This window comes from Sus scrofa, chromosome 5 (assembly GCF_000003025.6).
Source record: "Sus scrofa isolate TJ Tabasco breed Duroc chromosome 5, Sscrofa11.1, whole genome shotgun sequence".
NCBI classification, from domain to species: Eukaryota; Metazoa; Chordata; class Mammalia; order Artiodactyla; family Suidae; genus Sus; species Sus scrofa.
The window spans coordinates 65975524-65991215 of NC_010447.5; the positions used below are offsets into that span (position 1 = coordinate 65975524).

At 54.9% G+C, this 15692-nt stretch overlaps 1 protein-coding gene across 1 annotated transcript; it reads left to right on the top strand.

Annotated features, from left to right (window-relative positions):
• On the top strand, positions 284-14512 carry FGF6 (fibroblast growth factor 6). Its single transcript, XM_001928806.4, has 3 exons — positions 284-905; positions 1877-1980; positions 9877-14512. The coding sequence occupies exons 1-3, from the start codon at positions 560-562 to the stop codon at positions 10051-10053; spliced, it is 627 nt and encodes a 208-aa protein (XP_001928841.1). The 5' UTR covers positions 284-559; the 3' UTR covers positions 10054-14512.

Here is a 15692-nt window from a genome sequence, read left to right on the forward strand (position 1 = left end):
GTGCCCAATTTGGGTCTTGGGTGGCCTCTCGCCTCCCTCTTCCCCCGGGCCCCCAGCCAACTCCCCCCCACCCCCACCCCCAGAGATGCGCCCTGCTCACTTCATTCCTGCCTCATAGTTGGAATGGCAGTGGCTCCCAGAATCCCTGGGGTGTGGGGAGGGTGATGGGGGTCTGGGGAGGCAGCCAGGCCCAGGAGCAGGTTAATGTTACAGCCCTGGATAAGTGAGCTGGGCTGGTTGACGTCAGGGTGATGATGGGTGGAGGGCCGGGCTGGGCTGCTGAACTATAAGGATAGGTCAAATCAAATATAATCAACTCGGGTCGGAGCAAGCGGGCGAGCTAGACAGCGTCCCCAAGCCATGGTCCCTACCGGCCGCGGCTCAGCCTGGGTCCCTCTGCTCCAGACCCGAGTGCCCAAAGCAGGCTTTGGTTTCATGTCAGCAGCCTTCAACTGCCTTCCAAAAATAAGCCCCTGCCGCCATGCCGAGGGGAGAAAAACAAGAAGGGCGGTATTTTTAGGGCCATTAATTCTGACCACGTGCCTGAGAGGCAAGGTGGATGGCCCTGGGACAGAGGCTCTTCATCACTATGTCCCGGGGAGCAGGACGTCTGCAGGGCACGCCGCAGGCTCTCGTCTTCCTCAGCGTCCTAGTGGGCATGGTGGCGCCCTCCCCAGCGGGCACCCGCGCCAACGGCACGCTGCTGGCCTCGAGGGGCTGGGGCGCCTTGCTGTCCAGGTCCCGCGCTGGGCTGGCTGGAGAGATCGCCGGCGTGAACTGGGAAAGTGGCTACTTGGTGGGGCTCAAGCGGCAGCGGAGACTCTATTGCAACGTGGGCATTGGCTTCCACCTCCAGGTGCCACCAGACGGTCGGATCAGCGGGACCCACGAGGAGAACCCCTACAGTGAGTGCTGGCTGCAGCCAGATGGGAAGCCAGGGGGCTGGGGCTCAGGCAGGGCTAACGGGTGGAGGGGCCTGGGGGCCTGCTGTGAACGGGGAGGAATTGTTCTCCACTCGGATGCCTGCAAGCTTGGCCATGTCCTCCAGGCTCCCTTTGACCCTGCCTCGGTGCAGTCTCCATGTGCTGAGGTCCGAGCATCCTGGCATCCTCTGCCATCACCCCGCAGAGACCCTGAGGCACTAATTCCTTCAGCTTTGCGGGTCCAGCTGTGGCCTTGTGAGACCACCGGGAACCCCCAGCCCGGGGAGCCGTGAAGCAAGGGTGGGGAGAACCCAGTGAGGATGCTTGGACCAAATTAGACACGAGCTGCTTTTTATTTAGTTTCCCTCTTTGAAAGGCAAGGCATTTGCAAAATTTTCAGCTGAAGCACATCCTTCTTTTTGTTTCACCTTGGTCCCTTCTGTCCTCCAGGTTGATGGGTTGCTGCCCAGATGGTCTCTCCCTAAGGGGAGGGGAGGGGGCGGCAGGGTCCAGGCAAGCCCTCGGCCTTGCTGTGGCTGCAGTGTTTGCAAGATTGGATGGGCTGAGACTTGTTGAAACACGAGGAGTAGACATTTTTAACAGAGCTAATCGGAATTCACTTTGTTTTAATCTGCTCTGAGGACCCTGTGTGATGAAGTCAGTGAAACGCCAGATTCAGAGCTAACCTTAGGAAGATGCTTAAGCAGCCACTGTGATCTCTAACGCTGCTGTCAGAACTTTGCCTTGCAGAAGTGGGTTTTTAGCAGTTTGGTAGGACTGGCCAAGTCTGGCAGCTGATCTCTTAAAGCGAGATTGGGGATGGAGAAGATGGAGGGTCTGACTTTCTAGAAGCAGGGGGATGGGCCCAGATGCCCTTGGAGGGTGATCTTTAGGTTGCCATCCCACCTGGATTTGCATAAGCCTGGGTAACGTGGTCCCCATCTCTTTGTCAGGCCTGCTGGAGATTTCCACGGTGGAGCGAGGCGTGGTGAGTCTCTTTGGGGTGAAAAGCGCCCTCTTCATTGCCATGAACAGTAAAGGAAGATTATACACGACGGTGAGTTCCTTGGGCCTGAGGCCTGCAGCTCATGCAACTGAAGAAAATAATGCAAAATCTTGAGCAGAGATGTGAACGTTTATCTAGAATGGGGGGCTGTGTTTGAGGGCCTGACACCTTGTTAGCTGCACAGTGAATGGCCTTTGCGCGGGAGGGTGCTTTTCCTGATCCCACCTGCCCTGTAGGAATTGTAGCCCAGAGGGCTCTCGGGTCCAAGGGAAACCCCTGAGTTCTGGCATAAAGCTGTCATCCATCTTGTGGTCAGGTTCAATTCCTGAGCTGCAGAGGCCCGAGGAAGCAGGCTGTCCCTCAGCCTGGAGATGCTGTCCCCCTGGCCCATCTCCCGAGGCCCCGGCCGGGGAGCACAGCAGGAGGAGAGATGAAGCTTTGTGCCTCACCTCCACCCAGGCATGGACGTTTTACTTCAAGGTTTTAAGTCCTTTGATCTCTGACCCCTGTGAGCTGCAGAAGCATCCTTCCTGTTACACCCCCTTGGCTGGTACCAGCCCCCGCCCCCACCCATACCTGCTGCCTTCTCCCCATCACACACACCGCTGGGAGGGCCAGTGCTGAGACTTTGGTTAACCTTGCCAACTTCCACATTTACCAAAATCTCTGCTGTGTCTGACCGTCTCATTCCCAGGTCCCTCAGCCCAGGATTTGGTGTAAAATATGGGCTGGGAGAACATCCCTACAAAGGGGAAGACACTGGGAGTTCTTCTGACAGAAATAAGAAGGCTAAAAAAGGAAGACCTCTGAGCCATCATCAAGGAATAGCAGAGTTATTTACGGGGTGGCTGTGGAGGGCCGTTCTACCTCTGCGGGGAGACAGGCAGCATCAGGAAGTGAACAGGAAGGTCTGGGATCAGAGCCGGGTCCTAGGGAGGCTCTCCCAACAGACAAGGGCTGTGAAACACCCGAGTGGGGTGCCCAGGTGGCCTTAGCCTGTGACCTTCAGCGCCAACATCTCTCCATCTGGGTTGGTTGACATGGAGACAAGGCGTGCATTAAAATTAGCGGGCCTCTGAAGAGGAGTAGCTGGAGGGCAGGCAGACAGAAGCTCATCTGGTCCCAGTCTGAGTACCAGATGAGCTTCTGCTGCAGGCCTACAGGCTTTACCTGCCAAGCCCTGAGGCACCTGAGACTTTGGAGACCCAGGGTCCCTTCTGCAAAGTGAGGACGAAGATCAAAGGCACCTCCCAGGGTGCTGGGGGCTAATGCTCAGAAAGCCTCCACAGGGCGTTCGACAGACAAACAGCCGGCACCCAGTACTAGGGAGCTATTTATATTGTCTAAACAGGCTTAGGAGCCCCGCCACAGGCTCTGCACCCCTTTTTCCTAGAGATGAGTCTTATGGGACGACCACTTGTGTCCACATCACCTCAGTAACTTGTTAAACTAAACATCCAGGGACCTGCCTCAGAGATGCTTATTTCAGGAGGACTGGCAAGAGGGCCTGCACATCAGTTTGTCTTTATTTTTTAAGCTGCCCAGGTATTTCTGAGGGGCAAGCAGACGTAGGGACCACCGTGCTGGTGGCCCAAAGGTTCCACTAGCCCTGAGGGCTGCCGGGAGGTGAAAGGGCATGAGATGGGGATTCTCATTTTCACCTCTTTCTGCAAAGGTGATGGAGAGGACAGGAGACAGCTGGGACCACGGAGGCTTCAGTGGGGCCAATGCTTGCTCTGGGCAGGGGGCTGTCCCATCCCCAAAAGCCCCTTCTCAGCAGTCTGCTTAAGGCCTAGATCCCACTGGTTGCAAAGCTAGGAATCGGGGCTCTTGGCTATGAGACTCTGTACAAGGTGAGTCTTTAGGAAGGAAGCACATATTATACCAGCCCTTATCTCTGCTGCCTTTATTGACAAGCTGTTTGGTATTTCTTTCTCCCTGTCCTCAAAGAATTTCAACTGAGAGGCAAGGAAATAGAAGGCAAATGTATCTACTTCCCAGTTAAAAACCGAGGTTCCCCCCCCCCGCCCCCCCTGCCCCCTGCCCAGGAAAGAAGCCAGGGAGGCTGAGAATAAGGGATTTCACAGAGAGGGCGCTGCAGGTAGGGAGAATATTCGAGGGGCGCCAGGAAGCGGGCTGACCCCTGATGTCAGAGACAGCTGGACCCCTCCCTCTTGAGCAGATGGCTTTAGAGGGAGTCCACAGGGGTCCATAAAGGAGCAGAGTTAGAAAAAGGGAGACTTCCCTGGGGAAAGCCCAGCCCACTCTCCACCTTCCCCCCACCCCATCCCCATCCCCCCCCCAGCAGCATCCAGCCCAAAGGCATCTTCTTGTGGGGGAAGATGGTCCTCCCTGGAGCCCAGGGCCATGCAGGCCTGTGGTGCCCCAAGCCTGGGAACCAGATGCTCCTGAACCACCCCCCCTTCTTCTCCCCCCACCCAGCCTGTAATGCTCCCCCCTCCTCCGCTGCCGGGGGGTGGGGGCGGGGGCTGTTATCACAGTCTAAAAAAACAATTGCCAACTGATCCCTGGAGCCAGGAAGACTCTTGCTGGGTAATGATTTCATTCACACTATTTCCCTTTAAGCCCCCAGAGCTGCCTCTCCTCCCTTGGCTGCCACCAAGTGTGGTTCTCCTTGGGGGGGAGGGGAACAGGGCTGGGGGTTGGGGGGGCAGGGGGACGGAGACAGGGGGCAAGGTGGGAGAATAAGAACCAGCCTAGGAAATCCACCTAGGAAGGGTAGCCTCCCACAAGACCCATCTCTAGGAAAGAGGCAGGGAGAGCCTGTCGTGGGGCGCCTTGCCCTGTTTAGGCAGCATAAGTAGCTCCCCGCCCCGTATTGAGCACCCACTCTTTGTCAGATGCCTTGTTGAGCCCCATCTGATCTTTATCCTCACTTTGCAGAAGGGACCCTGGGTTTCCAAGGTCTCAGGTGAGTCAGGGCTTGGCAGGTAAGGCCCTATGCGTAGGCAGGCCTGCAGCAGAAGCTCATCTGGTGTGCAGACTGGGACCCGGGTTCCAGGCTCAGCCCAGCCACCCTTCAGCTACCGTATTGTCTCACTTCAGGCGAAATCTCTGATTTCCTCCAGGCCAGACCTGTGCCCTCTCCGATGTGGACTGTGGCAGGGGTCAGTGAGTTCCAAGCTTTTTCATCTTTTTAACATTTAAAAGAAGACGTTTGAAGATCTCTATCTGATAGTGGCTCCGTTAGAATCCTTTGACTGAGAAAAATACATAGTGACAAAAAGCAACCAGGAATTCAGTGATGCAGTGATTTTGGTTTTCTAATTATAATAGCATCTCCATCCTGCTAATCCGTAGCACTATGGCAGCGTGCAAAGCATAGCATTTGTTTTATCCGTAGCAGCCTAGGATTCTTACCTGGGGCGTGAGGTTCAGGGAGGTGAGGACCCAGTCTTTCCCTTACTGGGTTAGCTCCCCCTCTGCCCCAGCAGAGATCGGGCCTCTGAGGGTATGGGCCAAGGGACCCTTGGTGTTACACTATGAGGCAGGGCTAGGGGATGGGACCCCAATGCAGGGAGAGGCTCTGGCTGCAGCGAGGGCCTAGATGACCTCACAAACGGCTTTGTGTGCCACGTGCCCGCTACTAAGGACATGATGGGCCTGGTGGAGACATCTTCAAACGTTTCTCACCTGCCAATGCCATAGTGGCTTAGGAACAGGGGTTAGGACATACGGACTCTTCAGAGCCAGGAGGACAAAAAACACAGCAGCCACACAGCAGGCAGGGGCTGCAGGAGGAAAGGAGCTTTCTGATTTTTTCTCACTACTCCCCCCGCCCCAGTCCTCTTCCCCAACTCCCATGCACACACCACCCCAGAGCAGCCCTAGGAGAAAGAACTTTAAAGACAAGAAGTCACCTCCATTGATCCAGGGGACCAGCTGAATAAAGAGGCTGGGATGGATGGCTGGTCCCCCCTAGACCCTAAGGGGTGTTTCTGCCAGAGGCAACTCACACAGAGAGTGTGGACCCCCCACCCCCACCCCCTGCAAACTGCCCTTCTCCACAGTGAGAGCTAAACACTTTCGAGCTTGGGTCCTCATAAGTCTGATTAGACCTACACGGAATTTAAGACATTGTCACGCTGGGGCTTGGGGCCCGGCAGGCCCAGGAAATGTGATCTGGTGGAATGATTTTCATTTGTTCAAGTAATCATATACGGTAGCTGCTTTTATTAACACGGCGTTCACTTGGCGGGAGTGCTTTTCTCACCAGAGCTGAGGAGCCAACATTCCTGAGCCATGAGGCTCCGAGCTGGAGGCCACAAACAGTGGAGATGCAACGAGGGGCGGGGTCCTGATACCAGCTTGAGCATCCTTGTGGGCAGCAGGGAAATCCTATCAGCCCGCAGCAGCAGGCTGAGTTCAGGGACGGGGCCTTGGCCTCCTGCCACCAGCCTCGTGGCCACCTGAACACCAAGGATGGGGTGGAGAGGGACAGGCAAGAGAGGGACAGAGAGGCTTCTGAAGCAAACGTCATCCATCTCTCTTTTCTCACTTTAGTACAGAATTCTGGGAAAGGCTAGGAACAGGAGGTAGGCTCGAGGAAAGACACCAAAGTCGGAAACTTCATTTTTTTGAAGCATTGATTGATTGAAGTATAGCTGATTTATAATATCGTGTTAGTTTCAGGTGCACGGCACACTGATTCAGTCATACGTTTGTCTATGCTTTTTCACATTCTTTTCTTTTATAGGTTATTGCAAAATATCAAGTATAATCTTTTGTGTCGTATTGTAGTTCCTTATTCTATTTTTACGTAGTAGTGTGGGAATCTTTTTTTTTTTTTTTTTTTTTTTTTGTCTTTTTAAGGACTGCACCTGAGGCATATGGAGGTTCCAGGCTAGGGGTCGAGTCAGAGCTATAGCTGCTGACCTACGCCACAGCCACAGCAACATCAGATCCGAGCTCATGGCAAGGCCAGATCCTTAACCCACTGAGCGAGACCAGGGATCGAACCTTCGTCCTCATGGATGCTAGTCAGATTCGTTTCCACTGAGCCACGATGGGAACTCCTAGAAATTTTTTCAAAGATGGGAGGGGGTTTGAATCATCAAAATCTGATGAGCAGAGAACAAAGCACAGTGTACATACAACTACTGTCATGCACATTTAAACAAATGTGTTTTAGGCTGGATTCATTTTTTTTTTTTAATTATTATTTTTCCCTTAGCTAGGGCATGCAGCGGGCTTGATGTAGCACCTCAGTTCCCAGACCAGGGATTGAACCCAGGCTGCAGTGGTGAAAGTGCTGGGTCCAGATCAGAAGTGCATTCTCCTGGAAATTGGCAGACTGGGTGCTCTCCAGGGACATGAGTTAGAGCAGAGGAGGCGGAGGGGGCTGGGACAGGATGGGGGGCAGGGGGAGGACCCTTTTCTGATACCAGTGTTCTCTCACTCCATTTCCTAGCCCATCTTCTGTCCTGAATTCCCTTCCTATTTGTAATAATCTACTAACACGAGTAGGTGATCCATGGACATGGTTTAAGGGAGGAAAGGTGCAGAAGAATATGCCATGGAAATTGTCGCATTCTCACGGTTGACTTGAAGCCACCAGGCCTTCCCCAGAGCAGCTACTATTGCCAGCCCCTTGCGTATCTTCTTCTTCTTCTTTTTTTTTTTTTGGTCTTTTTAGGGTGGCACTCATGGCATATGGAAGTTCCCAGGCTAGGGGTTGAATCAGAGCTTCAGCTGCAGGCCTGCGCCACAGCAACGGCAATGCTGGATCTTTAACCCACTGAGTGAGGCCAGGGATTGAACCTGCATCCTCATGGGTACTAGTCAGATTTGTAAGCAGCTGAGCCACAAGGGGAACTCCCAAATCTTGCGACTTCACTTGACAATATGCCTTGGAGAACCTTCCGAGTCAGGGCCCAAGGAGGTTCTTATGTTTCCATGGCTTAGGGTGTCCCGTCGTGTGGACCCCCTATTACAGAGCTAAGCACTGCCCTCCTGAGAGACACTCACTTGGTCACTCTGCAGATGTTTTTGAGCACCCATAACAAAGGAGACGACAGCTTGTGGGGACAGAACCCCCAGTGCAGCGATCAGAGGCCAGTCAAGATGGCCAGGGGAAGCTTTCACAGTTATCTCAAGCAAGTTGAAGTAAACCATAACCCAGGGCATGAGGGGGAAACGGGTGCATTCATTCAGCAGCGGTGAAGGGACAGGCCCCCTGGCTCTCACTGCATCCAAAGCCACCCGCGTGGGGACACCATGTGTGTCAGTCCCGTCCCTGTTAGAGCAGCATTCACTTGGCGTCACCTGCCCAGCAGGACACCGTCCTTGTCTCGAGCCGGGAGCCCACTGGGATGGTAGAGTGTTTTCAGTGCTGCCGGCCTGGTCCACAAGAAGGGCCCTGGGAGTCAGAGCCGAGCAGCCAGCCCCTCGCCCTCCATTCATAAGAGAAGGAGGCTCCCGTTCACCCCACGGCTGCAAGGCCATGTGCTCATAGTAGCTTCTTTTGAGAAGGTCAGCTGACACCCCTGGCAGAGTCGCTCAGCCATTGGAGGGTTTTTATAGCCCATGGCCTCAGTCGGCAGGAAGGAGGTGGGTGTTAGGCTCAGCTGTGTCTCCTTCTCTCTCTCTCTCTCTTTTTTTTTTTTTTTTTTTCTGTCTTTTTGCCATTTCTAGGGCCGCTCCCGCAGCCTAAGGAGGTTCCCAGGCTAGGGGTCTAATCGGAGCTGTAGCTGCCGGCCTACACCACAGCCACAGCAACTCGGGATCCGAACCACGTCTTCGACCCTACACCACAGCTCCCGGTAACGCCGGATCCTTAACCCACTGAGCAAGGCCAGGGATCAAACCCGCAACCTCATGGTTCCTAGTCAGATTCGTTAACCACTGAGCCATGACGGGAATTCCTGTGTCTCCCTCTTTTATTCTTCATTTCTTTAAAGACTAGATCCCAGGCCTCTGGGTTCCCATAGACCATGCCCACTCCGGAGCCCAGAAATCCCCCCAGCCACCCTTGGGGCAATGACCTGGGTGGGCTTTGCGTAGGACAGCGTCTCTTTTTAGAAGAAAGGAGGACTTGGGTGATTTATGGGGAGGAACTTGTTGATGTGGGACAGGAAGCCTGGCCTTCGTTGTCAGAACAGGTGGTTCTGTTCCGAGCACGCCCTGGAGGGGGCGGCTCAGCACAGGCCCGGGTCTCCATGGCTCCGCGCGGCTGGGATGAAACCAGGCTCTTTTCCCCATAAACGTCGCTGCTTCTCCTCATCTCTGCTCCTGCCCTTCCCTCTAAAACTGTGGGTGCCTGGGGGGCACCAGGTACCATCTGGGCTTGAAGTCAGAACTGAGAATGGGCCTCTTTAGGGACCCACTCTTGGGCGTAAACCGGGATAAACCGGGATAGCCTGGGAGAGGCAGAGCGAGGGAGCCCAAGTGGAGAGAGGGTTACCGTGGTAAACAGACCTGCTGGGAAGAACTTCGGAAGCTGTGGGTCTCGTCCTCCACTAACTGCCCCCCCACCCGCTGCTCCCCCACCACGAGGTTTGCAGAGAGGCTGTCCCAGGTCACACCCTGGGCTCTCAGTCCTGCTCCACTAAGACTCCCCCCGCCAGGGACTTGAGGAACAGCTTCTTTATCCTCCCTGATCCTGTCTCTGGATGGAATAAATTTTCACCCTGGTGCTTAGTGGCAAGTGCTCAGGACCCACAGTCAGGAGACCCCCCCTCCTACCCTGTGACACAGATGGTCCCCTGCATCCCTGGGCCGGGGTTTCCTCATCACAAAGGAGGGGAGGTAAGGGGGCCATGAGCATCCCGAAGCCTCTCTGTTCTCAGCCTCCACACTTCTGCTCAGCCAGGATGGTCTAGAGCTCCCATCAGTCGTCCTGCACAGGAAGGGGAGGGGCGTGTGGCTGGGGGGCCTGCTGTGCCTCATTTATCCCTGAGACTCTGCCCTTTGTCCGTTTCTTTGCAGCCCAGTTTCCAAGAGGAATGCAAGTTCAGAGAGACCCTCCTGCCCAACAACTACAACGCCTACGAGTCAGACCTGTACCGAGGGACCTACATCGCTTTGAGCAAATATGGACGGGTGAAGCGGGGCAGCAAAGTGTCCCCCATCATGACCGTCACCCACTTCCTCCCCAGGATATAAGGACCCTGGAGGAAGGCTCACAGGTGGCAAGCAACGTCTTTTCTGTTGGAATTTTGCACAAGTTGAACAGTTTCCCCTCCCCCCATGACTCCTGAGTCGGGCTCCTCTTTTGCGTGGGGAGGGCTGAGCCAGTTTCTTCGGCCACCAGACCCCATGGCATGTGAGCCAATCAAGTGGGGGGTGGCAGCCGGCATCCTAGAACAGTGGGTCCACGCTCTGGCCTCACCTGAGGAAAGAAGGTACAGGTGACACTCGTGCAAGGGGACCTTGGGCCCAGGACAGGCAGGGGGAGGAAGCGTGTGTGCGTCGATGTATAGCCATAGTCTCAGGGTGAATCCTCAGCGCCAAGGCATTTGGAACATCAGGTTTCTTCCTCCCGGCGTCATTGCTGCAGGAATCTGCCTGCAAGAATGTCACCTGTCAAACCAGCAGGATTGACACGTACCCCCATTCTGCCTCTTTCCAATCCCCTTTCCATTCGGTGGCCACTGACTGTGTGGGTTGCATGGGGGAGGGGGGGTGGTGGGGAGCAGCTGTCCTCTAAGTGCAAAGCGGGCAGGTGACAGGGAGTAAGGTTTAGCTGCAAGGCAGAAAGTGAGGGGCACTCCAGGCATCCTGCCTGTGAGGGCTCTGGGGACCCTGGAATGCATGGTCAGGGAAGCTGGGGGAGGAGGGACCGCCTCCTGGAGGCGAGGAGTCGAGCAGCTTCCAGGGCAGTGGAGGGAGGCGCTGGGGGTTCCATGGAGAGCTGCTCTGCCCGGACGATTCAGGACTGCGCATGGCTCCAGGAACAAGCTGGGGCCGGGCTGCCTGCCCATGACTTTTCCTCACGTTGAACCGGGTCTTATTTTAACCTCAGATGACAAGGATCCTAATAATGGCAACCTCTTTGGCGAAGGGTGAGGGGGTACAAAATAGGGCACGAAGGAAGTAGAGAGGCTTTGGACGGCAGATGCTAATTCCTCTCCAGCCACGTCCAGGAAACTCACCCAAGTTCTCATCTGATACCCTCACTTCCTTCTCGGCGTCCTCTTCTTGCACACACGCTGGGGGCTGGATGCAGCAGAATGAGCACGGTGATCTCCAGAGTTTGCCCCCTCTGACCCCCTACAGTAGGAGAAGAGTGATAATCCCGTGAAATCCAGCAGCCAAGCCCAAGCGGCTCCTAGCCGTACGATGACTTCCTGCCTCCTGTCCTCGGAGAGTACTTAAAGCAGAGGTTCCCCAAGTGACTATAAATGTTGCTGCCTGGAGCCTTCAGATTCCTGAACCATTGGAACGTTCCTAAATCTGAAACCAGAGAGAGCTGTATCAGAGGGCACATATTTTCAGCGTACGTGAACCGACGAGTTACCGGATGAGCGGACGCCCTCTGCAACTCCCAGGGGCCCCCGCCTGCAAGACAGGCCCTCATCTGCTGCACATACCTTCGTCTCTGACATACCTCTCGAGCTGCAGATGCGTCCATCTATATATAGATTTGAGATGAGCTGAAGACAGAGGTTGGCCATCCCCGGGAGAGCCACCCTGCTGGCCACCTCCTCTGCCCGGCCAAAATCAGGTGAGGCACATGCTGGGGGATGAGGGAAAGGCCCCATCAAGGCGAGCAAAAGTGGAAGAGACGGTCAGAGGTCAGGATGAGAGCGGATGTGGTCAAGCCTTGGCTAGAAACTGGATGGAGCTGGAGCCTTGGTCAAGTGGGAGGGGAGAAAATCGGCCCATCTTGACTGTTCAGAATGTTTCAGGTGTGGGTCTGTTGGAAGCAGGGAACAGCTCATAGCTTTTGAGGAGGTCTTGTCCTGAGTAAGTGATCTCTTTTAAAACAGGGTACATCAGCAGCAGATGCACCCAGAACCTGAGCTACGTGTCAGTTCCTGATGGGACATAGTGGGCGGGTAGGAGGGCTGGGTGGATGCACGGACAGGGACCCAGAGAGAAGAAGGAAGTTGCAGGTTCCAGAGCATCCATCCATTCCCTTCTTCCCAGGTCTTGGGCCACCTTGGTATGAGGCGGCTCTAAGAGAGTCACGAGGCCACGGACGGCTAGGTGTTTCCTGCAACTCCCTCAAGGCTCATCAGAATGCCCAGATCCTGACCAGAAGTTCCCCCAAATGTCCACTCCCATCTTTTCTTGCTGAGAGTGAGAATGAGAAGCTCTGAAATGCCCAGGACCAGGCAGGCTTGGCACCCAGTCACTCAAGCACATTGGTTACCCACGGCTGGCAGCGCTCTAGCACCTGGGCGTCTGTTCTTCTAGGCACGAGGGCCCATCTGAACCGATGGTTATCTGGGATGTCTCACTGGTGCTTTAAAATCCTCCGCATTCAAAGGAATTCTCCGAAGGGCTTTCACTTTGACCTGTGAGTGACAGGCTTAGGAAAAGTCAGTCCCCATCTGCAGAAGTGGGTCACCTTACCGGGCAGGAGCAGAGCGGGATCAGCAAGGCGCCCCCCAAGCCCCTCTCTCCCAAGGCCGCGTCTGTGTGCAACTGCAAGGAGTCCTCTCCGGTCTGACCACCATCTGAGTCCTGAGCTCAGCTCTCAGCCTCGTGGGACCCACAGGGCTGCAGAAGAGCTTGCAGAAGCAGGGGAACAAGAGTGAACCCCACCTTCTCGCTGAGAATGGACTGAGAATGACTTGAGTCCTCCCTTCCTCACCCACAATCTGAGCTTTGATCCTGGTTTATAGAGTTTTGTAGCTAACTGGCCTCTCTTCCAACCCGAACCTTTTCGAGCAAAGGTGGGGCTCCAGAAGCCCAGAGGCTGCCCTATTCCCTCTTCTAGAGCAAACGATGAAGAGGAGAGCAGCACATGTGCACCCCTGGAAGGTGGCTTCTCAGCTGGGATGAGGTTGGCCCAGAACAGAGAGGTCCCCAGGCCCACGGAGAGTCTATACCCTCTGGGGCCACAGAGAGACCTCAGAGGAAGCCCGGGAACTCCCTGCTTGCTCCTGCCGTTGACAGTGTTCATCATTCACCGCCTTCTAACCCCCATCCCACCCCACAGCCCAGACGGGATTGAACTTTCCTGGAAGCAGCACATGATTTTGTAATTAATACCCTGTCCTTATCCTCATAACCTCCCCTCTGCCACCATGTCCACCCTCCACCTCCAACACCGTACTCCAAGCCCCAGGTCAGGGCTGTTCTTTGGCTTAAGAAAGAGGGTTCTCTCTCTCTCTTTCCTTTTTTTTTTTTTTTTTTTTTTGTCTTTTTAGGGCCACACCCATGGCATTTCGGAATTCCTGGGCTAGGGGTCAAATCAGAGCTGTAGCTGCCGGCCTACGCCATAGACACTGCAATTCCAGATCCGAGCCACATCCGCAACCTACACCACAGCTCATGGCAACGCCGGATCCTTAACCCATGGAGCGAGGACAAGGATTGAACCCTCATCGTTATGGATACTAGACGGGTGCATTACCTCTGAGCCACAACAGGAACTCCAAGCTGGGATTTTCTCCTGGCCTCTGATCCAGGCTACAAACCTCTCTCCTTTAGACACAGCTCCTTCTCCCCAGGCCATTTGCCCCAGCCTAAAATTCCCTCCCAGCCCGGTCCTATCTGGGGCCGCTGGGACCCTCCTTCCCTGGCTGGCTCCGGCCCTTTCTTGTTCTGGACCTCAGCTTTTTCACATTCTTTTCCTATGCGAGTCCCCAGTGAGAAGGGAGACACAAAAGGCCATGAGCTGTCGGTCCCCTTCCTCCCAGGGTTGGGCCACTTTGGGCCACAGTCACTGGTGCAAATCACCTGCAGTCGCTGGCCCCCAAGACACCAGGCGTCCTCTCTGCCCTCCTGCCCCTTTTGCCTCTTCTCGTGTGGACACAGCCAGAAAACTCCTGTATCTTTCTAGCCCAGTGCTTTCCCCCAGAGGTCCATCTGGGTCCGTCACCACCCAGGAGGTGTTCTCTGTCACTTGCCACTCCTGTGCCTGCGACGTGGGTGTCTAGTATTTGCACCCCTCACCCCCAGCAAGAACCCGGCCATGGATTCTGCTGCCTCCTAGGAAATCGCCAAAGGCAGGGATATTGGGGTCAAGGCCGAACGAGTGGATAGAAACCCTGTAGCCCATGCCTGCCCCTGAGCCAGAGCTTCCTCTTCCCAGAACAGATCCTGCAATCTGGTCCAGACTGCAGCGAGCCGACCCGGAACCGTGTTTGTATACCTCACTGAACTCGTGAAATTCCAACATCCAGACAGCTGTGGCCCCCATGGTTTCCCTGTAAATCAAGAAGTACCTCAGGCTGGGTCCCAGCGCAGAGCTGTCCTCAAGCGGGGGGCCTAGCGGGTAGGAAAACTCAGAATTCGTTCAGTCATGTGCTTGTAAAAATGTGATGCTTCTATTTTTTTTAAATATGTATGTGCTATGCACAAACCATATCCTGTTCCAGCAAAAAGGAAAAGGTCTTTTTATACGTTCCTCTAAACTGACTCCACCCCTCCTATTAAAACCGACAACGAACCTCTGGGTTGTGGTCGATTTTCGTCTCCATTCTTTTCCACCTCTCAAGGAGGCAGGGCCACTGGAAACAGAACGCATGGCTGCCTGGTCCTGTGGACCATCAGGGCAGGAGGAAGTTACAGGGGTCACTTAAGCCAGCCCCCATATTTTATAAAAGGGGAGTTTGGCCCCGAGGGGAGAAGTGTGGCAGCAGCCCTGCTCTCTCTGCCTTGTCAGGGCGGGTTGTCCCCTCTTTTGTGACTGTCACATTCACTCATTCACTTATTTACCTGTCAAGAACTAACTCTTGAGCACCCACCTCTCTGCTGTGTTGAGCTAGTTTGGGTGTATGGAAAGGAACAAGGCAGAGACGGTCCCCCAGCCTCTCATGAACCTGCCTCCCCCAAATTAAAATCACCTGCAAGTGTGGTAAAGTGTGGATCCTCAAGCCACTCTCGCAGTCGGACCCAGAGACTGGGGTGGACCCCAGCATCTACCCCGGTGACACACTCTGGGCCACCCTGACATTGCAAAGCCCTGGTGTAGTGGGGCGACTGGCCGCATAGAACGTCTGAGCTAAGAGAGACTATAGATGATGCAAAAAATCTTTTTAGAGGGTGAAAGAAGAAGGCCAGGGAGTTAAATTTCTTCTGCCACCCTTCATCAGCCCTGGACTCTCCCCCGACCCCCAGCCTTGGGTGGCGATTACAATGGCCATGGATGGAGCAGCACGGGATTCTGATTGTGCTCCCAGAAGAGCTGCCCCAGGCCCTCGGCACCTCACTCCCGTGTTGACTCATGCAGTTAACATCTCCCAAGCCCCACTCTGCCAGAAAACCATGCTCAGCCTTGCAGTGTGGCTGTGGCAAATTATATGTGGGCTTATATACTAGCAAGGAAGATACTAAAGAAACAATGCAGCAAATCGTTGATAAGGGGCATGACAGAGGCATAGAACAGGTCCTGACCTCATCGCTGCAGATAACGGCACCCATCCCAGAGAGCAAGCAGTGGGGAGGGGCATCAGCCAGGTTTCTGGTGGGTGCGTTGGGGGGGTGCACAGGTGGCGGTAGGGGGGTTGGAGAAGGATGTTTGCAGAGAGGGAGGCCATAGCGGGTGTTTGAAGGTACAGGTGGGGACTTGAGGAGGGAGAAGGTGGCCCCTTCGAGTCTCTGATCCTCGGCGAGCAGCGCAGGCACAA